The sequence below is a fragment of the Glycine soja genome, chromosome 14, assembly GCF_004193775.1.
Source record: "Glycine soja cultivar W05 chromosome 14, ASM419377v2, whole genome shotgun sequence".
NCBI classification, from domain to species: domain Eukaryota; kingdom Viridiplantae; phylum Streptophyta; class Magnoliopsida; order Fabales; family Fabaceae; genus Glycine; species Glycine soja.
The window spans coordinates 50,088,948-50,112,116 of record NC_041015.1 but is presented as its reverse complement, the minus strand read 5'-3'; the positions used below and the strand labels follow the sequence as shown (position 1 = coordinate 50,112,116).

General features: G+C 32.6%; 3 protein-coding genes across 8 annotated transcripts; all 3 read right to left on the bottom strand.

The window, feature by feature from the left end:
• Nucleotides 1–1,774: 1,774 nt before the first annotated feature.
• On the bottom strand, nt 1,775–6,799 carry LOC114384918 (isocitrate dehydrogenase [NADP]). The gene is made up of 16 exons (XM_028344760.1): nt 6,601–6,799; nt 5,402–5,445; nt 5,188–5,297; nt 4,824–4,861; nt 4,555–4,632; nt 4,351–4,404; nt 4,176–4,277; nt 3,949–4,040; nt 3,748–3,851; nt 3,585–3,653; nt 3,377–3,492; nt 3,241–3,275; nt 2,975–3,117; nt 2,735–2,857; nt 2,540–2,633; nt 1,775–2,042 (listed from the first exon to the last, which is right to left on the bottom strand). The coding sequence occupies exons 1-15, from the start codon at nt 6,650–6,652 to the stop codon at nt 2,552–2,554; spliced, it is 1,242 nt and encodes a 413-aa protein (XP_028200561.1). The 5' UTR covers nt 6,653–6,799; the 3' UTR covers nt 1,775–2,042; nt 2,540–2,551.
• Nucleotides 6,800–8,554: 1,755 nt separating this feature from the next.
• Nucleotides 8,555–13,609, bottom strand: LOC114383179 (armadillo repeat-containing protein 7). 6 transcript variants are annotated; one of them, XR_003660417.1, is made up of 7 exons: nt 11,150–11,527; nt 10,080–10,164; nt 9,883–9,947; nt 9,741–9,814; nt 9,574–9,667; nt 9,404–9,486; nt 8,555–8,944 (listed from the first exon to the last, which is right to left on the bottom strand). XR_003660417.1 is itself a non-coding variant. In XM_028342790.1 (7 exons), exons 2-7 carry the CDS (start codon nt 10,149–10,151, stop codon nt 8,768–8,770), a joined length of 537 nt encoding a protein of 178 aa, XP_028198591.1. In that variant the 5' UTR covers nt 10,152–10,164; nt 13,367–13,609; the 3' UTR covers nt 8,555–8,767. The 6 variants fall into 6 exon arrangements, 4 of the variants coding, with proteins under 4 accessions (XP_028198591.1, XP_028198592.1, XP_028198593.1 ...); XR_003660418.1 differs by having other exon boundaries at nt 10,080–10,161; XM_028342790.1 differs by lacking the exon at nt 11,150–11,527 and adding an exon at nt 13,367–13,609 and having other exon boundaries at nt 9,883–9,919.
• Nucleotides 13,610–14,081: 472 nt separating this feature from the next.
• Nucleotides 14,082–22,474, bottom strand: LOC114383178 (UTP--glucose-1-phosphate uridylyltransferase). Its single transcript, XM_028342788.1, has 21 exons — nt 22,149–22,474; nt 21,977–22,024; nt 21,761–21,852; nt 21,579–21,669; nt 21,203–21,263; nt 21,036–21,113; nt 20,899–20,949; nt 20,722–20,795; nt 18,581–18,653; nt 18,423–18,480; nt 18,249–18,295; nt 18,084–18,149; nt 17,768–17,800; nt 16,962–17,014; nt 16,811–16,886; nt 16,629–16,685; nt 16,472–16,555; nt 16,285–16,383; nt 16,106–16,210; nt 14,416–14,487; nt 14,082–14,334 (listed from the first exon to the last, which is right to left on the bottom strand). Exons 1-21 carry the CDS (start codon nt 22,211–22,213, stop codon nt 14,308–14,310), a joined length of 1,410 nt encoding a protein of 469 aa, XP_028198589.1. The 5' UTR covers nt 22,214–22,474; the 3' UTR covers nt 14,082–14,307.
• Between the last annotated feature and the right edge of the window lie 695 nt (nt 22,475–23,169).

Sequence of the window (23,169 nt, the reverse complement as noted above, 5' to 3'; positions counted from 1 at the left end):
TGAATATTTTTAGAGAATTAAATTTCCTGACTTTAAATCAATTATATAAATTATTTAAATAAAAAAATAGAGAGATCAAAATTGTGAACCAAGAATTGAAGAGAAACAGTTGCAATTTAGCTCATTCTCAAACTGTTGTCTTTAGACTTTAAAAATCAACGTTATTTTATCTTCCTTATTAGATTAATTTTTAATGTTGTTTTTCATGTTTGCGTTTGAAAGAAAAAAATATGTTGCTATATTGTTGAAATATGGCAATTCAGTACTCTTTCTTCATTTTTAATAGAAATTCATCATTATTAAGTTTGTTTATTATGCGTAAATTTTTGTGCCCCCATGATTTTGTTTTATTTTTTGGTTCCGTCCCTGCCCACAGTACTATTTACCACTATAAATTCGGTAAACACAAGAATTGTGTGTACAATCCACACAATAAAATGAATCAAGACAAACCACACAATAAAACTTAATTCTTTTATGTTTCTTAACTTTTCAATAGTGATTACAAAATAATTATTATAAAAGAAAAATGTCTACGTAAAAGTGATATATGAACCTTAAAACCCATTTTCAAATATTTTCTGTAAAAATCATTTTTCTAATATTTGTTCCAAACAAAAAATTACATTACTATATACTCATTCATTTCTACTGAAAATTAATCTATAAAATCATATTTATCCAAAATTTCCACAGCCACACATCGAAACATATTAAAATTCTACGTGAATTGGATAACACGTGCTAACTTATTGAAATCGAAAGAAAAAAAAAACTGATAAGAATTAAATTTCGAAGTTAAAATTTTTCTTTTAAGTAAATTTAAGATTATGAGAAGAGTACGAAATTAGGATTTGAAAATATTTTAAAAGATTTTTTATATAAAAAAATATTGTAATATTTAATTAGAATTTTAAATAATGTAAATAAATCTTTTAATACTCAATTAACACTTTTAAGATTTTAAGAAACAATAAAATTTAATAATATTCAATCAAATTTTTTTATAACTTATAAAAAAACTTCTTAATATTTAAAAATATACAAATTTTAATAAATTTCATCGTACTTTTTTAATATAAAAAATTTATTACATAATCTCACCTAAACACAAACTTTAGTAGATTTTTTTCTTTCTGACTATTTTCATAATCATCATCCTTAATTTTATTATCTACAATTTTATTATCTACAAGTTAATTTTTCATATGATTATTATTACCATCTCATTTAAATATGTCTTTAATATCTTTAGATTTATCAAGAAATAATCATAATAATTAAAAAGTAACATAGAATTTTAAATTTATTATTTAAATCCAAAAGTAAAAATTAAAAAATATTATTACAAGAAAGATTAATATAAAAAAAATTAAAATCAATGTAACTATTAAAAAGTTAAATTATATTAAATTTACTTTTATTTATTCAAATCTCATCATTTTTATTATTTCTTTTTATTAAATCTTATAATTTTAAATGTAATTTTAATCCAATAAACTTTTAAAGCTCTTTCAATTCATTAAATTTAAACTATCATAAAAAAAATCATAAATTCATTAAAATTTAAATTATCATAAAACTGATTTTTTCCTATAAAATAATCTTTTAAAATCTCAATCTAATATAACCCCTAAACAAGAAAGAGGTTAGTTAGTTGGCTCTTAGAAGTTACATACTTTGCTGGCCATGTGGTACTAATTATGGTGACCCACTAAAGATTGGGAAGGATGTTTAACTTTCTCTCTGCAGCACGGCATTTGCAGAATAATAATAAGTCAAAACATGCAAAATAAATTCAGCAGAAAATCCATTATAAATTGGGAGTTGGAAGGGATCAATAAGAAATTACAAAGGACAAATCAGTTCACAACCAATATTATGGAGAAGAAACAGCCAACCCTTGCATTCCCAACCAACAAACAAATGAAGGAAACGGGGCTAAGGACCAATGCTTTTTTTCCCTTTCTTATTTCTTCTGAATAGAAGAGAGTAGCAGACGCACGCACGCTCCTTGTTGCTAACGTCTTTTTTCCGCTTGTCTAATAATAATGCCAAAAACAGAAACATAAAAACCAAAAAAACCTTTAGTGATGGAATATGACATGAGCCCGGACGTTTTGACTTTACTTAATAAAAGTATTTATTGTAATTAAAAGATATATTTGAAAAAAATATAACAATGAAGTTAGATAAAGGCATACTCAGAAAAAGAAAAAAAAAAACAATAATAGCTTCTGGAAAACGACAAGACCTTTTTTTAAGGTTAGTATTTCCATTCACATTCTGCCCTTATCTATTTGTGTCCCACAACAAAAGAATATACATGACCAGTTTTTTTTGTATTAAAAAAAAGTTAATTTATAGTTATTTACAATCATAAAAATCTGTTGTTTTGAAAAACACATGCAAAAACTAAAGAATTTATTCATACTTTTAAAATGATTCTTTTATAAAAGCAGCTGTAAGCCTGTAAGAAATGGTCCATAATCTGGTTTAGTGTGTGCTCAAATATGAAGGGAACCAAGAGCGAGTCTACCTTGAATCAAGTCTATGCAGAAAGCCTCGCACTAAGCTCGGCTGCCACGGCATCGATGAATTCCTCTGTGTTCAAATAATGCTCCCTTGACAGCCTACTTGCAACAATTATATGGTGAGTTTATTAATCATGTCAAGTAGAAAAGCAAATGTATTGGGCACTGTTGTAACAACGCAACAATGGCAATTAACGTACTTGGATCCATGAAGAATAAGTGCCAAATCCTTGGTCATCTTCCCAGCCTCTACTACTCCAATGCAAGCTGCCTCTAGCTTTTCAGTGAAATCCAAGAGTTTAGCATTGTCATCCAGTTTTGCCCTATCAGCATAAAGTCATAAATTACCCATTATCACATAATATTATAAGCTGAGTTTCTAACTTTCTAATACAATGAGTAAAGCTTAGTACTCAACTATGCAATACATAGCAATATACCTGTGGGCTAGCCCTCTTGTCCAGGCAAAGATGGATGCTATGCTATTTGTGCTGGTTTCGCCTCCCTTCTGATGAACCCTAAAATGGCGGGTAACTGTGCCGTGGGCTGCTTCTGCTTCAATAGTCTTTCCATCAGGGCAAACCTGAACCCATTCCATGATGCAATAAGTATCAAAAGGGGAATTTATTAAACTTGAAAACCTGAACTCTAAAATCTGGTTCAATTCATTAAATCATTCACAACAAATAGTAATAATAAAACCTACCAATACAGATGTCATCAAACCCAGTGATCCAAAACCTGAAAACAGGGTGAACAGGGTATTAGTTAAACAGGAAAAGAAACCATGCAAATGTAGTTGCAAAAAGAAAATGATTAATAAATAAGCACATCAGACAAACCTTGAGCTAAGAAATCACTCTGGACATCTCCATCATAGTTTTTGCATGCCCATACATAACCTCCTTCACTCTTAAGTGCATACGCCACCATATCATCAATGAGTCGATGCTCATACCTTCCAAATTCATCAGATAGATGTAAACAAATGGTATAGTAGTATAATTTAAACATTTTCCCCATGAAACAGGGTACTACTCATCCACTCACCATATACCAGCAGCCTCAAACTTTGATTTCCAGCTTGCCTCATAAACTTCTTGAAATATGTCCTTGAATCTACAACCAATAAATGAATATAATTAAACAGCGATCAATGCAGTAAAAGTTTTTGAAAAATATTAAATGAATAAGCTAATAATGAATTGTATACCTTCCATCATATTTCTTCAGAATTGTATTTTTGGTGCTAAGATAAAGTGGCCACTTTTTCTCTAAAGCAGTTGCCATAGAGGCCTCAGCAAAAGAACGAATAGACTGCATCACATGCCAAATAATATATAGAAGTTCAATAACTACCAGAAATCATTTAAATATACCCAATCAAAGTGATGTAAGGCAGTGCTGAATCAACCTCATCAGTATTGTACATAGCCAATGAAACACCCCCTTCACCAGTGAAGTTAAAAACCTCGAATTCAGTCTCCTCACCCTGGCCTTCTGGAACTACAGTAGAAGAATTCATAAAAACAATCTTCAGTAACCAAGAATATAACAATGAAAACTATATCCCTACGATGGGACAGCGTTATTGAATACAAGATATTGATCACAGTTGTCCATATCAAGTAAGAGGTATACCAAACACCAGCTTCAGCTTTCCAGCTCCTTTAATTACTGTGTCAGTCGCCCGATATTGATCACCAAACGCATGTCTTCCAATGCATATTGCCTTTGTCCAACCTGGTAATGTTAAGATATTCAGACACCTCCATTCATCAAGAAGTAATTAAAAAGAAATTTTCAATATTAGTACCAGGAACAAGGCGGGGAATGTTTTTGCAAAGAATTGGTTCTCTGAAGACAGTTCCTGAAAAATTTGCAAACAAACAACCAATAGAAAATCATATATATTGTTACCATCTACCACATATTAGTTACCAATGAGTGACCAGAATATAAATTCGCTAGTATTTAACACTTAACAAAAAAAACAATTAACAGAAGTAAGTTGAGTTACCATTCAAAATGTTCCTAATTGTCCCATTTGGACTCTTCCACATTGACTTCAGACCAAACTCCTTCACACGAGCTTCATCTGTTAATCATAACACTAGTATAAGCTCCAAACATCTACTACCAAGTGGAAAATTATCATCCAACAATTCAATCAATACAATTCTTGATCAAGCAATAAATCTTGTATTCCAAATTTATCAAATGTATATGTATGCACATGAACACAAAACGACGGTAAAAACTAAATATGTCAAGATCTGACTACCAAACCTGGAGTAATAGTTGCGCACTTAATTGCCACATTATACCTACAAGCAGTAGTGCAGTACAACCATTAGATAAACAAGGATAACAACAGTAGAGCACAAGAATGAAAAGCTTTAAACCCCTTCAAATTCAACATTGTATGACACGGAAAATAAATAAAATTAAAATATTTTTTATGCTATATAACTAAAATACACAAAAAAAATTTAATTCCCCAAAAAAAATACACAAATTCTGTCTGCTTCACATACACTGAACCCTAGAATATTAAAAAAATAAAATAGTTAAATAAGCATAAACATCAAGGTCTTAAAAACGTTTCCCTTTGGGGGAGGGGGTGTTAGAGGAAGGTATACAAATAACATACTTGAGAGTTGCTTCCGCACTTTCAATTGTAACTTTATCATCGGTCTCATCACGGTAAGGAAGGCCTAAGTCATAATACTTGATGTCCAACTCCAAGAAGGGCAAAATGAGCTATCCCAAAAGAGAATGAAAGAAAGATGTATATATTATAGGCACTTTTCACAAGAAAGTATAAATGTGATGATTGCATTAACAGAAATATGATGATAAATCACCTTGTCCTTGATTGACTTCCAGATAACCCTAGTCATTTCATCTCCTGCAATGCAATATCCACAAACAAAGAATGTAAAGAGCAAGATAAAGATTGCCCCAGCAGATAAACACAATCACCATAAAAATTAGTATAACACAAATTGAAAATTATAGGTTACTTTTGAGAAAATATTTTCTGTTTTCATTTTCACTTTTAATTACAAAAATGTCACCTTACTTTCACTTTATTTTCTGTTTTAAAAAAGATTTTTCCACCAAACAGTGAAAACAATTTTTTCTTGTTTTACTTTTGAAAACAGGAAACATAAAATGTTTTCCCAATGCAATAGGCCCCTGGTTTTTTATTTGAGTCGGAGGGTGAAACTGAAAAAAGTCTAGTATTTTAGTATTCCATAATTTGGTAATGCATTTTAAAAGAAATAATTACACTAATATCCTCTCTGATTAATACTAATATTACACTTATACCTTTTGTTGTTTGAATATTACATCGTCCCCCTTATTTTATTTACTGTTCTAACAATTCAACAACTTTTAAAATAAAAAAAAAATAAAAAAACTACACAAGACTTTAAATTATGAGTACAAAACACAAGACTTCATAAATCCAGCTCATGCACAAAACACCAACAACACGAACTAGCCGCAGCTGTCATCTCATCTACTTTTTCCCAAAAAAAAAACAAAAAAAAAAAACACTTCCCTCAAGTATTCAATACTTCGGTGAATCCAATGATAACGCGCTTCCGTGGAACAAAACACCATAGAACCTATTTGTTTCAATTTTTTCCACAAGTTCATTTTATTTCTTTCACTAAAAAAAATTCATATCACAAGCATAATAAAAAAAAAAAAAAAAAAAACAGAACAGATCTCCATCAAAAGCTACTTTTACAAGAGAACGGATCAAATCTTCGCAATAATGATAACAAAAACAATATCATCCGATAAAACGGTTTTGTACAGTAATATTCAATATCTAAATAATAAATAAGAGAGGAAGAAAAAGCGATGCATTACGTAGAAACGTTTCCAATAATGAGAGAAGGAAACAGAGTGGTCCACAAGAAAATATCGCAGCAAAATATCTAATAGGAGCAAATCAGAAGGAACACATCGACACGACAAGACACAACACGCGAAAAGAGAGAGAGAGAAGTGAATAGATCAGATCCTAAAGAGAAGAGAAGAAACGGACCGTCCATCTCGACGATGGGGTTGGCGACGTTGATCTTCTGGAACGCTGCCATGGCCAAGGTTCTGATCTGAGACTGAGAAGAATAGAAAGTTAGGTGAGAAATGAGTAACGAGAAGCAAAGACCAGTGTGAATTGCTGCTACTATTGCCTCACTATGAATAATCGTAGAAAACTAGTATAAGTAATGATTTCAGTAGCCTCACCTAATTAAGAACTTTTATTATATATAATACTATATGCTTTTCTTTCCCCTCCCTGTGTCTTTCAATTACTTCTTTGCCCCCACATCACTTGTACCAATACATTGAATACTATGATGATCTTTTACTTATACTTTCTAGAATTTTCTTGTACAAGATTATTAATGATGGCGGCTTCAAAAGGTTGATTTTATATTTCTTTTCAAAGAGTGATATCATAAAAAGTACGATACCTTCAATTTTCTGAATGAAAATTAAATGTTTATTTTACTTTTTGTTTAAAGCAAAAATAATATTATATATTGCATAATTATAAGTAGATATAGTCCTTAAAATATGAGAAAATTAGACTCATCTCCCTCGTCATGTCTTCTTAAATAATACTCATACTATTTAATTTTTAAATACACATCCGTCTCTGTTATTCTTTTTTTAATAAATTGATACTTGTATTTAGTGAAGGATTCATACTTTAGTCACGGGTGTTAATAGGCTTCATTATTTTAAAATAATTATGTATAAAATATTTTGAATGGATATATTCTTCTCTTCATAACTTTGCATATTTGGACCCTGCTCTTAATTTTTTTACTCCTTTTATGATAATTATTAGTATTAATTTTTTAAAATAAATTATTTTTTATTTAAGGTCCTAGATTTGTCACTACTTATATTTCTCATTTTAATTAATAAGGAAATTGACAATATTTCCCTTATTTAATATAGTAGTATTTGAGACAAGTGTATGTGATTTTTTTAAAAAGTGAGTGCTTCAGTGAAAGGGTGAGTTTTACGCAATAAATCCAATGAAGCTGCAATGAAGGAGGATCTGGATCCTATGAAGCTGCAATGTATTGGATTCCCAACTAGTCTAAGCAGCATATAAATATCCATTATCATCTCTCAAACACATTCTATATCCAAATCAATACATAAAAATAAAAAAAATAAAAAGGCAGCTTCAACATTACACTTAAAAAATTTTACTGATTGGATGTTACCAATCCACTAAAGTCACTGGTTCAACAGCTTGCAGAAGCAATCCATTGGCCTAAAATTTGAAGCTCTAGCCAACACCCAAGAATACTAAAGGGTTGGCACATGGATGGCAAGCGAGAGAAGAGGAATGTGGAGATAGTGGAACTGCACCACCCAATAAAAATGTGTGCAGTAAGGGGCCCAATAACTTACATAAGTCTCAACATAAAGAAGTTGGGTCGGGTGCCATAATAGAAAGTGGGGATTAGGCGGTGTTGGGCCAAAATGAAAATAGCTTGGGACTATATGATGAGCATGTGGTGAAGGCTTCTCAACTGAAAATAATGACTCTGTCCTATGTGCAAGCCTACATGTAACTGAAATTCAACATACAAAGAAGAATAGAGGGAAAGAAATTTCAACAGAATTGCCACAAGGTGAGGAATTCTCTAAACAAGGGGGATGTATGGTCAATTCCAATGAATTATTGCATTGTGCCATAGCTTGGTGAGACTTACAGATGCCAAGGTAGAGGCTAGAAAAATATGGAAAGTGGCAATTTAAATGTAGATGGAAGTCTCGTATTAAATGTTTCTAACCTCACTGTCAAGATATTCCGAATGGAATAAGAGTTTCTACCGCTTGCGGATGAGATGGGACAAGAAGTGTGTTAATTTGTTTTTACTTTTTAGTTCCTTGTTTGTCTTTTTTCTCTCTCTCTCTCTCTCTTTTAACAAAAAAAAAATGGCCCATTAACGAGGACAAAACTCAACAACTACCCACGATCAAAACCTTTTTTTGGGTGAAACCATTCTCAATGTCAAATAGTATCTTGTATGGTCTAATTCTTTCTAGACATGAATAGTGTGATAACAATAACAAGAATAATAATATTTGATCAAACAATAATAATAGTTCTTTCTAATTACTTGTTGCCTTACTCAAGACATATGGTCTTATAATGAGTATGGAAAGGTAAGCTGTGTCTCTCAGTAGTTCTCGGCCAGATGTTTACTCAGAAAAGCTTTAGCCAGATTACTGAAGCTCACACTAACTTCTTCAGCGGCTGCATACCTCCTAATGACATCAACAACTTCGGGCCTTAAAATCTCCTCCTTGTTAGATTCGTTACAGATATAATAAAGTGCCCCAAGTGCATAATTTACCTGGTATCAGATAAATGCATTGTTAATTTACCAAATTGTAATTGAACCTTTCATGGAAGTAAATTAACTTTAGAATGTACTTAAAATGTACAGGTCAGTGTAACTTATGGAACATTACTTTGCAAGTGCCAGAAGAGAATGAGTGATAATGTGAGTTATGTAATTATAAGCATCCCTAGAATAACAGAATGTTCTGAGAAGTCAAAAAACGTAAGTTTCAAATAATTAAATTTCATATAAAAAAACACACAAATATTTTTCATATATAATAAAATACATTTAGTGATGAAGTAGAAAACACAATCATGATTGTAACAGAAGGGAGGAAAATGCTATCAACAAAATTTTTGAATATTCGTGGTTTAGCAAATCCCCTTTGGTCTGCAAGCTACATGATCCACAACTTAGGAGCCATCAAAGTGAAACAATGTCAACAAGCAAAAAAGCTCTTATACTTACAGTGTTCCTAACTGGGCTTGATAAACATTGGATTATAAGAGGTATCCCACCAAACGTAGTTACAATTGCAGAATTGGCCGGATCTGCTCAAAATTTGTTATTTTTGTAAATAAGATAGACGATTAGGCAAGAAATAATGATATCACCGAAGATAAAGTCACTAGAATTACCAACACAAGAATTGCAGATCCCTCCTATACCAAATTCTACAAGCTTTTCATTGGGTTCAGTTAAGCAGTCAACGAAAAGTTCCAAAACATTAAGCTGCAATATTATGCAAGTACATTCTAGTTAATCTTGTGCAGCTTTTCTGGAAAGAAAACTGATAGGTCCATACCTGACGCAAGAAGTTGTAGTTGTAAGGATCATAGGCAAAGTTGGCCAAATTTGCTAAAATTTTCTCTCTTGTTTCTGCAAACAGAAGAAAATTCAGCAACCAATACAGACGTGAATATTATAAACTAACAAAAAAAAGTTACCATCCTCAGATGTGTTCTGAAACTGAGTCACCAATTTCTGAAACAACCATTATCCATCAAAGGTCCTCCGTCCACATACAAAAGAAATTACCACAACACATTCAATATAATGGTACATTGAATTGCAAATAAAACGTTTTCATTATTATATCATAGTTGAAAATGAGAGAAAGAGAGAGGGGAAGAAGAAAAAGCACCTGAAGGAATTCCACTCTGGAAGTTCCATATCTCCCAGTTCGTTCTTGTTGCCTTTGGTCATTGGTGAACATGTATGCTGGCCTTCTACCATCACCAGTAAAAGTATAAAAGTGAGAAGTTCAGAAAAGAAAATTTTATTTATACGGAAATTTAAGATAAAAAGGACAGGATGTTATCAATATGAACCCCATATTCACAATGTTATAAAAATTGACCTAGTCATCAACTCAGTCAAGGTACCAGACACACACACAACACAGATAACCAGTGTAGTGATTTACCAATAGTTTATTGTGTTTTGGGTTATAAACTCAGTGAGGCTCAACTGATTTTACAGCACTTATAATTTCTATGCACAATTATATATCAGTTACCACTTCTGCAACACTTATAGTTTAATTGGTAATTGCCTTCGCTCATACCCAACAAATTCATTTTTTTTTCCGAACACATCAACTATGCTCCATGACATGCAAGCGTCCTTGTACCAACAAAAACAGAAACATGGACAATTTATATCATAATAACCAACACATAACAATAGACCAATAGTAATATCAGACGATGAATTTGGAGCTGAACAATTGATCCCCATTTGATGGAAAAGGGACAACTTTGCCTCTATGCTAAAATAAACTGATAAAAATGATACTGTTGCATATAATAGAATTAGAGCTTCGGGACATAAATGCAATTGTAACATTACTATTTACTTCCTTAACCTTTCTGCCCGCGTCTTTTGGAATGCATGCACAATACACAACTGCCACTCAACATGAAGACCTTCTAACGAAACATAGAAAAAGACGAGCAGAATCGTAAACGGAACAACAATCTACCTATACATTAATCGCACCACCTTTTCGCACATTATTGCAAACTCCCCTATATTCGGTATACTATTTTATAACAAGACTATTCATTCACTCACCCTTTGTTCTGATTGACCAATGGATAAATAACTAAATAAATAAGAAAATTCACGATGCGCACGTACGACAGATGGAGGAAGATGAAGAAAGGGTGAGCGAAAGAGCGGGTTTCGCGAGAATCGAGAGAGAACACAGACCTTTTGATCGCGCAATCGCGTTGGTTTTGATCTGGAAGTGGTTCTAGGGTTTGGGTGAATACGTTGCTTTCGTTTAACGCAAAAAAAGGGGATTTCAATTTTTCAATTGGGTGGGTATTGGGAGAGTCCAGAGCAAAAACAGAGATTAGGGATCAGATTTTTGCTTTGCTCGCATGTTTTGCCCTCATCTAATGCAAGTTCAGTGAATTCTGGTATGAAACTTCCAATAAAAGGTGGAAAATGGAAATGTTGAGATTAGAGAGAAGAAACCAAGTCTAGATGTGGGTGCCTCAGCAAACCAGGGAAAAAGAAATATAAACACCGGTCGGTGGAGACGATGGATATTTGATTCTGTTTTTAATTTTTAGTTAAAACTCGATTCAGAAAAAAAAAAAAGTTGATTATCACATTGCTTGATTTATAAAAAAAAAATAGCATCATTTTGGAGATTTAAGAAGAAAAAATTGAAATTATAACTAAAAATCCCAACCCATCTCCAGGAAAAAAATTTAAATTACCACACTACGCCTATTTTCAGCAGTTCGGTGCTTTTAGTTTTTTTTTTTAATAAACATAGATAAACAATCTTTTTTAAATAGCTTGTAACATTGTTTAAAACATTACTTAAATAGCATTTTTTCAAAACACTAACGTAAAATCTAACTCCCGTCACACTTATAATTTAATAACCTAACTTAAAATCTTCTAGAAGGTAGCATCTTCAATACCAGCTAATTTTTTAACTTCAAATTATCTTTTCAACTAATTTTATCTAAACTAAGAATCCCCACCCATCTCCAACACACATTTCATTATTTTTTTAGCATTTCTATGATGAATATGGTAAGAATATAAAATATGAATTTAGTAAACTATATATATAAATTCACAATTAAAACCATCGAGATATATACTTCAGTGCTGCTATATAGCAGTTTTAAGATCAATGACTCGGCTCCACTATCCCATACTGATAACTACGAGTCTACGATTCATACCTTTTAAAGGTAAGAAAAGGTCTAAAATAGCAACTACCATCCAAGCATCTTTCATCATGTCTTCTCGCAAGTGTTTCAAAATATTAATCAAATCAATCAAACACACTTGTCGCAGTACCAATGCATCTCTCTTCAAAATCAAGTTCACCCAAAATAAATTCTACAAACTCTAAGCCACCAAACACACCTTAAATGATGCCAGATTCTTCAATTAGCTAGCATCTAAATAATTGATCAAGAATAGTAAGCAAAATTTTGAATTCGTTGCACTATTTTACAGTCATCAAGACACTAAGCAAAATTTGTTGCTGCTAAGTCACAAATGTAAGATTTGATGTCACGTATGAGAGAACTGTGACATATTAAAAACTAATAAATAAAAAATTGATTAATAGTAAATAAAGTGGAACAATTTCTAAAGATGTAAAGGTAAGTGTTATTTGATGAGAATAGTGACTTTAACAGCTAATGCACACAAGGGAGAGTATTAGTCTCTCAATACTAATACTCCCATCAAATAACAATTATCTTTAAAAATTATTTCACTTACAATTATTTACAAGTTAATCCGTAATAATTAATTATTTATTTATTAGTCTATATTCTTAATACACATTAAATCCTACAGCAAAACCATCACGGAACCTACTTTAATAGATTATCCATATCTTTGAATACTTGCAAGTTGCAACGAACAAACGAGGAAAATGGATTTCATTTCTCTAAATAACAGGATTCACTGGAGTGCAACGAACAATTTATAGCCATTGATTAAAATCAATACCTGAAATTATGATTAAATGTAAAAGCAATTACGCGCTAGATTATATAGTTGTTTAAATCTCCCCATTCTTCAATCAAGGCTATAATTTCTCACTTTTTACTTTTCATAAAATAAAATTTTAGGGCAAATTAGCGTCTAACCATCGAAAGTCGAAACCTCATTATCCCTAATTAAAATTTTTGGGTAACTTAGCTATCTAACAACACGCAAATCTGAAACCAAATTCATCAGAGATTCATAATCACAATCACAAACACGCTTAAACCAATTTAAAACAACATTAACCTATCATATCATCTCAATAAACCACCTTAAACATCCAATATGACAAAAATTTAACCAAAAATTCCAAAATCTAATCTCAACACAGCATTATAAAGTATCAATTAAAGCAAGATCCAAAAGCATTTGAATAACAAAACTCGATAACATTACCGCTCAGAACCACCGGTTCTTCCCGGTTTTGAACCTCTCCTCGAGGAGCTTCTTGGGAGCAGTGGCCTTCTTATCCTTAGCGTTGAGAACGTCGGGGTTAACCGCGTCCTTCAAGTCCACGTCAAGCGTGTAGCGCGTGGGCATGAGGTGCTGCTAGTTGACGAGCTTCACCAACGCCTTCACGCGCGACTTCTTCGCAGGGTACTTATTTATCCCCGCCACCAAACACTGCCCGTAGGGGCGCTAAGAAATTTCAATCTAATAGTAAGTTTTGAGATAAAAGTATTTGATTAAAAAATATTTTTTATTGATAAAGGTTAATTATGAATTTATTATTTTTATTACATAAAAAATCAAACTCATTCCTTCTTTTCTTTACTTCTTAACCCCTCAATCAATCTTATATCTCTTTAATTAAAATATATTAAATAAAGTAATAATTTGTGACCGTTAATATTAAATTAAAAAAAATTAAACTTACACATCTAAAAAATACATCATATTTTATGCTTAAATCTATTTTGTTTATTTAAATAAACTGATTGATTAAACATTTAGGTCCCATGGACTCACCATGATCTAGCATGCACAAAGGAACGTCCTGTGCTGTTCTCTTACATATGCTGGTGCATTTTAAAACGTTTGGATGGATTATTGATTTTAACACTTCTTTTTTCTTAGGCCTTGATTTGTTCGACAGGGGGACACAGTGCTATTGTACCAAATGACATGAAACTTATCACCAAACTTGTCATTTTTTTGCTGTTCTAAACAGAATTCCAAGACAATGAGTAAAGATCCACACCAAGACATCCTCTCAACAAAAGACTTCTTATTTTATTTACCTATCAAACATGGGAGTAGTAAAAACACTAGACCATATAGATAGATAAGATACGGTCTGATACAATTCATTCTTTAGTTAAAGTCATCTGTCTTCCTCACAGGTCCTCTGGGCCATTAATTTCCTGCATATTACAATTCAATCTTTAGGCCTAGAAATTAGAATGCCAACCTCGTGCACAAACAAATGCATATATCTAAGATACCTTGTCTACAATGGTAACACCGTCGGGAACTTCCAGCTTTACACCGGGCTTTGATACGATGCTGACTTTCCCCTGTAACAAAAAAATGATATTATTTTAGTCAAAAGACTTTTGGTCTCTCTTATTTTTTAGTTTCAGTTTCATCCACTAAGTTTATAATGTTTTACTTTAATCCCTTGAGTTAAAGTTGGTTCTTCTATTAATTTATCACCTAACTTAGTTAACTTACATTCTTTCATTAGTTTATCACACTAACTCAATCAATATAGTAGTGATGTGATAAATTGTGAAGATGCCACATCATATAAACGTTTGATATGAGAGAAACACCTCAAGGGAACCATTTAAACTTAAGAGATCAAACTGAAAATAAAAAGTAAGATGAGGAAGCAAAAGGATATTTTAGCCTATTATTTTTTATAACTCTTCCTCCTTTGAGGATGAAATTTTTAAAAGATGAAAACAAAATAAGTTACTGCTAGTCTGAATGTAAACTGAGAACATCACCATCACCGAATAGTTGACCTGGGTTAGTTTGGACAAATTTAGGTCTTATAGTTGTCCTTCACTTGGGTTTTGGTCCCTATAATTTATTTTTCTTGAATATTTAGCCCCTATAGTTTCATACCATCAGGTTAGAGTATAGTAATGAAAAAGAGAATCAGGATCATTTTCTTTGCAGGGACCAATGCAATTAATTGAAAAATATAAGGTTTAGTAACCAAAACCAAACAAGGAAAATCATAGGGACTAAAACTCAATTATAGGAACCAAAACCAACACTGAACAGTGGAAACTATGGGGACTAAGGGCCTGGTTTGATAATCTTCTTTAGAAGTACTTCTAAGAGAAGAAAGTAAGAAGAAAATAATGAGATGAGCTTTCTCCTTAAGTTAAAATGAGCTCTCCATTAGTTAATTTGTAGAAACTCTCTCATGTAACTTCTCTAAAAGATGAGGACATCTACAAGTTAGCTAATAGTTAGCTAATGGATACCTCATTTTAGCCCATAGAGAAACTCATTTCATTCTTTTCTTCTTATTTTTTCTCCTAGAAGTGCTTCTAAAGAAGCTTATCCAAACATGCCCTAAATTAAACTTGTTAAACCATAAAATATTTACCTTATTTTCTTGGCAACAATCCAATTTACTTTAAAACATTAAAAAATTTCTAAACTTAAACAAAGAATTTTAATTAACATTTCAAGTGTATGCAGTTTCAAGATTTTAAATTCGCCATTGAACATTAGAAAAGCAATTTTGAGCTTGAGTAACAAAAGGGACAAAATGTAGATGCAGTTCTTTAGATACTTTTAGCATTGTTCTCCAATCAAAATTGGATTTTTACTTTGGTAATTTGCGAAATAATGTTCATTAAAGGTCAACATATGTTCTGTAGATAAAAACTCCTTTGGTTGGAGAACAATATCAAAAAGCACATAAAGTACTGTATCTAAGTTTTATTCTTATTAATACAACTTTAACATTAGTCATACAAGGGGAACTTTTATGAAGGTTTCTTGCATTAATCGTAACAGTATTACAATTATCTCATTCATAAAGTAACCAAATTATATTGAGGTCAGAAGTTTAAGATAATTTTAGAAATACTCAGTTCTAAAATTCTTAAGTTACACACTTAAAATGAAACACTATGTCAAAGAACAGAAACTAATGATCATATCCAATACCTTGAGGATAACACCAGCTCCAAACCATACATCACCAGCCACTTTTAGACTGTCAAGCTCAACAATACTAGGAATTGACTTGAAGCGGCCCAAGAAGTTGCTAACCTGTGAAGGAGACTAAGAAAATGAGTATCATGGTTACCCTCTAACAAAAAGTAGTAAGTTATATTGATCTTAACCTTCTTAAATTCTGGTCCCAGTTCAATAGAAGGGTTTTCAGGATTTTCCCTTGCTTTGTTCCGAATGACAAATCCGTCTTCCAAAGTGTAGAGGTCAGACTGAAAAAACAAGACAACTAATTATGTCAGATAAAAGACTCAAATTTCCAAGCAAGATTCCATGCCTTGAATCAAAAAAGTTAATAACCTGGACAAGAAGCAAATCTGAAGTTGCCTTCACAGGAAGGAATCGTGATCGAGGAACATTAATCCCAATAGCCTTGTCAAAGAACTGTAGAAATGATATGAATATATTAGCACTAAGAAGAAACTTACTCATTAATATGTTACTAAACATTGAGTACCCTTATTGCAGCACCAGCTGCAGTTTCCAGCTGAAGAACTTTTATTCCGTCAACTTCCTACAGATCCACTAATTTTGTCAGCAATTTCTCCACCAAATATCAATTGTCAAACAACCAGCCCACAATAGAGCATCCTACAGAAGGAATGACAGATAATCACTTGAAAAGTAATCAATTTGAACCTTTGGATTGGGAATAATTTCCATCTTAAGAGCATCAGCTTCAACAAGCCTTTTAACTGCGTTTAAGTTCACCCACCTGTAGATTATTGTCAAACACCTACGTATGAGTATATAATCTAAAACAATAAGAACACTAACCAGCAAAACTTACAAATTATTTGTGTTGAAAATTTTGAACTTCTCTATTGACTTGAACTCATTGACCTGCAAGAGAGCATTACATTTGAATGTAATAATTGGCAAATCTCTTCTCTAGTCTCCACCAAAGTTAAGGCTTAACATCATTATTTACAACATGTTCCAGCTACCATAAATTGGGTCAAAAGAATTGCAAAAGCAAGTATTATCACTTACCATCACAAACATTATATCATCAATGAGAATAATGAATATCTTTTTATAGAAAAAAAAAAGTTAACAGTTCTTAATTACAGTTCACGTCTTCATATCATCAACAGTATCCACTACTTGTGAAGTAAAAGATGTCATGCAATTGCATTGAGATATGAACTCCTTATACCTATCAATTTACTGGTGTTTACTTAACATAAGTTACCAAAGTAACCGCTGCCAATGTATATTGCCATAAAATAACTTATGTATCATCGGTAGCCTTCAAACACTTTCCAGAAAGGAAATCTCATGAAAATGACAAAAAGAACCATGGTTTATATTTTTTCACTTTCTTTTTTGAAAAAAGTGTATCCACTGATGTCACATCTCCAGTCAAAGATCAACACATTAACTTCAGTTCAGCTTAGTAATCCTTGATTAGACCACAAAATAATTAAATCAAACAAGCCAATCCCATCTCAGTGAATGTGTTAATGCTTAATCACTTCCCTTCTTATTCAGCATTATATTTACATAAAATAACTAAATAATTTATTTTTAAAAATTGCCTATGCTGGGAAGAGGGAGATGATCCAAGAATAAGAGACAAATTTAGAGGCTTACATGTTCATCTGGGACTTGTGCAATTTCCAGGAGCTGCATTAAAGAATCAAAGATAAATGTCACTCAATAGAAACATTCTTGAGATTTCCATTGATTTTGATTTTATCATTAGACCAAAAAGAGAAAGAGAGCATGATAATCGTTGAACTCTAGATGGATTTTTTTATATTTCTTTTTTGAGATATAAATTACAGAAAGAATATATTACACAGAAGCAAGTTTACAGAGAGAGACTTGAAAAAAAAAATATTACTAGTGTCTGAAATAATCAGATAAACCTTGGTTGTAAAGAAATAAAATCAGCAAGATTACATGCCTGAACCCTTCCTTCGTAAGAAATCAAAGTGCCCCCCTTTACATCAGCCAATGTTTTGGGAGTCACCTGCATAATAGACAGGAAAAAAAAAAAGAAAAAATATATTAAAAAGATGTGAAGTCTGAAAATAAAAGTTACACAATAACAACCATCTTTCCTTATTACCTCCATACAGTATTCATTCTTGTTCTGGATCAAATGATTCAAGATTTCTACATCAATGAGTCAAGTACACAGATGGCACTAAAGACACTGTTTTTATGTATAAATGATAAGCAATATAGCCAAAAATCATTATAAACAAAACAGAAAGAACCAATGAAACTTAAATAAGGATACTCAAGTCAACTATAGCTCCCAAGTTATCCGAATTGGCAACAAACACGTACTCTTTACCCTGTAAGAACAAAAGGAAAATAAAGATATAATGATGATAATGATTATGAAAAATAAATAAATACAGTCAAACTAGAAACAACTTGAGCTCTAGGATCAACCTGTGACAATAGTGCATCAAGTTTGCCACTGTTCAATAATGATGGGAAGACATCACCATGGCCAGGAGGGTACCTATGCATAGGAATTAGTCATAAGCCAAACTTAGACTCCATTAGCTGATAAGCTCAATGTTGGTTTCCTATCTTGAACACTTTCCATTTAAAAAACAACCATAAAGCATAGGTATCACTTCCAACATAACCAAATACAATATAACTTGGGTCTAAGACATACTAATATGAGAATTACAATCTTCATTAGATTCAGTTTTGATAAAGAAAATCATTCAAATAAGGGACTTTATTATCTCTAAAGAGCTAAGTACGGAAGAGGCCAAAAAGAGGATTCAATCTTGGAGCACCAATGAACAATTGCTTGTTGACAAAGTCTATGAATACATTAGAGGTGTCAAGCCTACTGTTAGTTGATGTTCTGTTATATGGAACCCAGCAATCCCCCCTAAGATGTCTTTCATTTTGTGGCTTGCTAAAAGGAACCGGCTGCTTACTCTTGACAAAATTGCTTTTTTGAACAAGGGTTCCCTCTGCCCTTTATGTTCAAATGAGGCTGAGTCAAATGCTCATTTGTTCTTTTCTTGCAGGAAATCTCTCCAAGTTTGGGCTCACATTCGTGATTTGGCTCCTTTCCGCAGGCGTTTCACTTCTTTACAGCGCATTACTGACTCTTTAATTAGGGGCAGATCCACATCAGGTGTTCAAGGAAAATTACGTTGTCTGGCTATAGCAATTTACAGTCTACTGCATCTGGCTGTCTAAGAACAAGCTGATTTTTGAAGATTATCAATTTTTTGTAATAGAGGTTATTAGCAAGATTAAGTTTCTTATGTATAGACAAGCGCACATGTTGCATTTGTTTTAGCATCTTGATATAGGCCTTCTTGTATTAGGGAGATTTTTTATTTTCTCTAGCTGCGGGGTATGTCCCGTTTATTGTTGTATCATTTTGGGTTTAATATAATTTACATTTTTCCCAAAAAAAAGACATACTAATATGATTACTTTTAAGTTTCAAATGACATACAACATATATTAAACTGTGACTAATTGTATCCTACTATATGTCATTCAGGTTTACCACTCGTGGCATGCGTGAAAATTTTGGCCCAAAATGTTAGAGGAATGTCAAAAACAGCCTTTACAAAGTACCAATATTCCTCCAAGCAAGAAAAGTCAATTACATCCAGGCCAATAAGTGCTCGATGGTTGATATATGGGGTTTAAGTGCTGGATACAAGTGATGACCAGAAACAATAAACTCAGTTGGATGAACCTCAAAAGGTGCATAATTGCTAATGAGGGGAGTTCAGTGCCAATAATGTGTTATTTATCCAGAAAGGTAGAGCAATAAAGTGGATCTGAGGATATTTTTATTTATCATAAGGTTGAGATGAAGCTTAGATGATTCCCTAAAATTTAACCCAATGAGATAAAAATTTAATGAAGACATATAAGTTACTTAAAAAAAAACACTGATTTATGCCATAAACCTTTGGATGTATAGTTTTGATTAATAATTTTAAACCTTATTCTTCATCTTGGTACCAAAGACATATGAATTCATCCTAAGGTTTCTGCTATCAGCAATTCCTCTTCTCAAAAAGAGAATTTTATAATAATTACTTCTTTTCATAATAAATCATCTACTTTGGCCCTTGGAGACAAAAAAGACATGGGTGGGGGGCACAGAACATAAGCAAGCAATCCATCAAAATATGAACAGTGAACAATGCTGAGTTAAGCCACATATTTGAAAAGGGAATATAGTTGCAGTGACAACCAGACACTGAGCAATATTAAGTACAAATCCATAAATAGGACAAGTGATTGGGTCAAGAGATATGGAAAAAATCACCATGGAAGAAGTTTGCATGTCATCAATGACACTCCAATGCATATAGACCAGGTACTCTAAACCATGTTAGGCACTCTACAAATAAAATTTATTTGCTTGAATATTTTGATATCTTAGATTTACATCTAAATTATCCATGCAGGCATGTCTACTTTATCAATGCTAATTCAGAAAAGATAGAAGAAAGACATAAATCTCGTAAAAGTTGTGAAATCAATGCAATAATATAGTCGAGTATAAAAATAAAAACAATGGCAAAAAGTCATACCATCCATCCTTGTCAGTATGCCCTTTGGAAGGCAATGGCAAAAAGTCCTCAACAACCAATCGAGGATACTGGCTCTGTATAAATTAGTATAATGCAACAAAATATCAACACAAAATGTTAAATTTCGAACTCCAGAAAATACATAATATAGTAGAACAAGAAATCAGACTTACAGACCTGGTTAAAAGTATGAATCTCAATATTTGAGTTTTGGTATTTTTCAACAATCTAAAAACAGTGAAATTGTTAGTTTACAAGCAAATTCAGATAATAATTCTACTCGGCAAAGGGGATAAAAAATAAAGGATAAGTACCTTTTGAGTGTCATCATGAGTGTTGAATGAATTCATCAAAAGCAAAGGAACATTGCTTCCATATTTGGAATTGAGATTCTACATAAATGTTGAAAGAATTCATCAATGGGAAGTCCATATAAGCAGGGGGGAAACATAAAAACCAAGCAAAAGGACTCAAGAATAACCTCAATTTGGATGACAATTAAATCTAGAAATGTCAACCCATCACGAACTTCAATTACAGATCTGCATTTCATTCAGGCGCGCCAATTAAAACTTACCAAAAATGGTGATCTAAGAAAATAATCCTTCAGAAAATTTTTTAACCCGGCACAGGGCTTCAAATTACTTTTCAAAAAAGTAGTTCGCATTTTATTTTATTTTGTGAAAGGAGACACATAGATGTGCTTTCAAACAAAATGCCATACATATATTTTGAAAAACTAAAGATTAAAAATCAACAAAAATCATATATATGATCTCAATCCTAAATCTCGATTTAAACTTCTGTAATCTAAAACAAAGAATAATATCTCCAATCAGGCATAGGCATAGACATACTTAGGACCAGTGCAACCCATAGTTGTTCCCAAGCCTCCATTTAGCTTCAACACCACAAGCTTGTCCAATAGATTCTTCACCTCCGAAGAACCTGCAACGATTTCATTTCATATAACAACACCGAACTCTATTTAAAGCATCAAATCGACGAAAGCAAACAACAAAACGTGATGATTCGTTACCTTCAGGAGTTGGCGCCAAAGTGTCGTAAGGCACAACCACTTCGTCCGTAGGCGTCTGGATCTTGCTCCATTCCACATGCTGCGCTTCGCCACTGCAACATATTCAAAGCAAAGCAACAGAGCTAATCAGAATAGCTAAAAGACGAGATTCGCAGAGATCAACAACAATCACGAATGTAGAAGAGGTTGTTTCGTCTCGGTGATTGATTGGTTCACCTGAGATAGCGGCCGACGAGGCTGATGAATCCGTTCTTCTCATTCTCACTGCACGGAAAGAAAAGAAGAAAAAAACACGAATCAGGTTCCGATCTCGCGGATTCGCGCGAAAACGGAAACGAAAATGGAAGAGAACGAAGATAGAAGGATTGGAATTGAGAGAATGAGAGACCTGATTTCGTTCAATCCGGCGACGGCGGATTTGAGAGCGGAGAGTTTCTCGGCAGCGGTGGCCATTGCGGTGGAAGATTCGAGAGAAGAGTGAGAGAGAGTGAAGGGTGTGGAGATAATAATAATAGAGAATAGAAGAGAGGGTGTGGTGGTGGATTTAGAAATTGACACGAGAACAAAAGGCCAGTGTATTTAGTTCTGGACAGAATATGCTTTCATTGCACCCGAATATATAGATATCAGGGGACCCTGCTCTGAAAAAAAAAAAAAAAAAAACTGGCGCGGCTTTCACGCAACGGGTATCTAAGGTAAGAAATTTGGTGCTGTGTGTGAACGAGCTAGGGGGGGGGGTTTTTAAAGAGGGGTTATTGCTATCATAATTATTATGATAAGTTATTGCTATCAGAATTGTTTATGATAAGATATGATAAGTTATTGTTATCATGATAAGTTATTGCTATCGTAATTATTTATGGTAAGTTATTTTTATCATAATCTATAGACTAACTTATTAAGTAATTATTTTTTTGGTTTTTTTCTCTTTGTCCCTCCATTTTTTTCACTTTTTTGTTTTGTTGTCATGGTCACGTGTCGCATTACATATGCAGTTTGGTATATTATCTTTATATATGTCACTTTCTTATTTACAAATTTCAACTTCTCATTTAATTTCCTGAATTTTCTTTAATGGATTTCTTGATATTTTCCATATGACAAATCAAATGACTTCTGTCCAACAACTAGAAGTTGCGGGTATGTGGTGGTTCCCATCCATCTTTTTTTTCTTTTCATGTGTTACTTCTGATTAATAGATTTCTTGATGTTTTTCATATGAGGAATCAAATGGGTTTCTTCCAAAAACTAGAAGTTGTGGATATGTGGTGGTTCTCATCTATCTCTTTTTTTTAGGAAGTTTCTTACTTTCTTTCTTTTCTCATCCTGCAAGTTCAGGACTACATGTTTGGTAAGGCTTCTTTGGCTTAATTTCTTTTTTAAAAAAATATTCTAATTTTTTTTGTAAC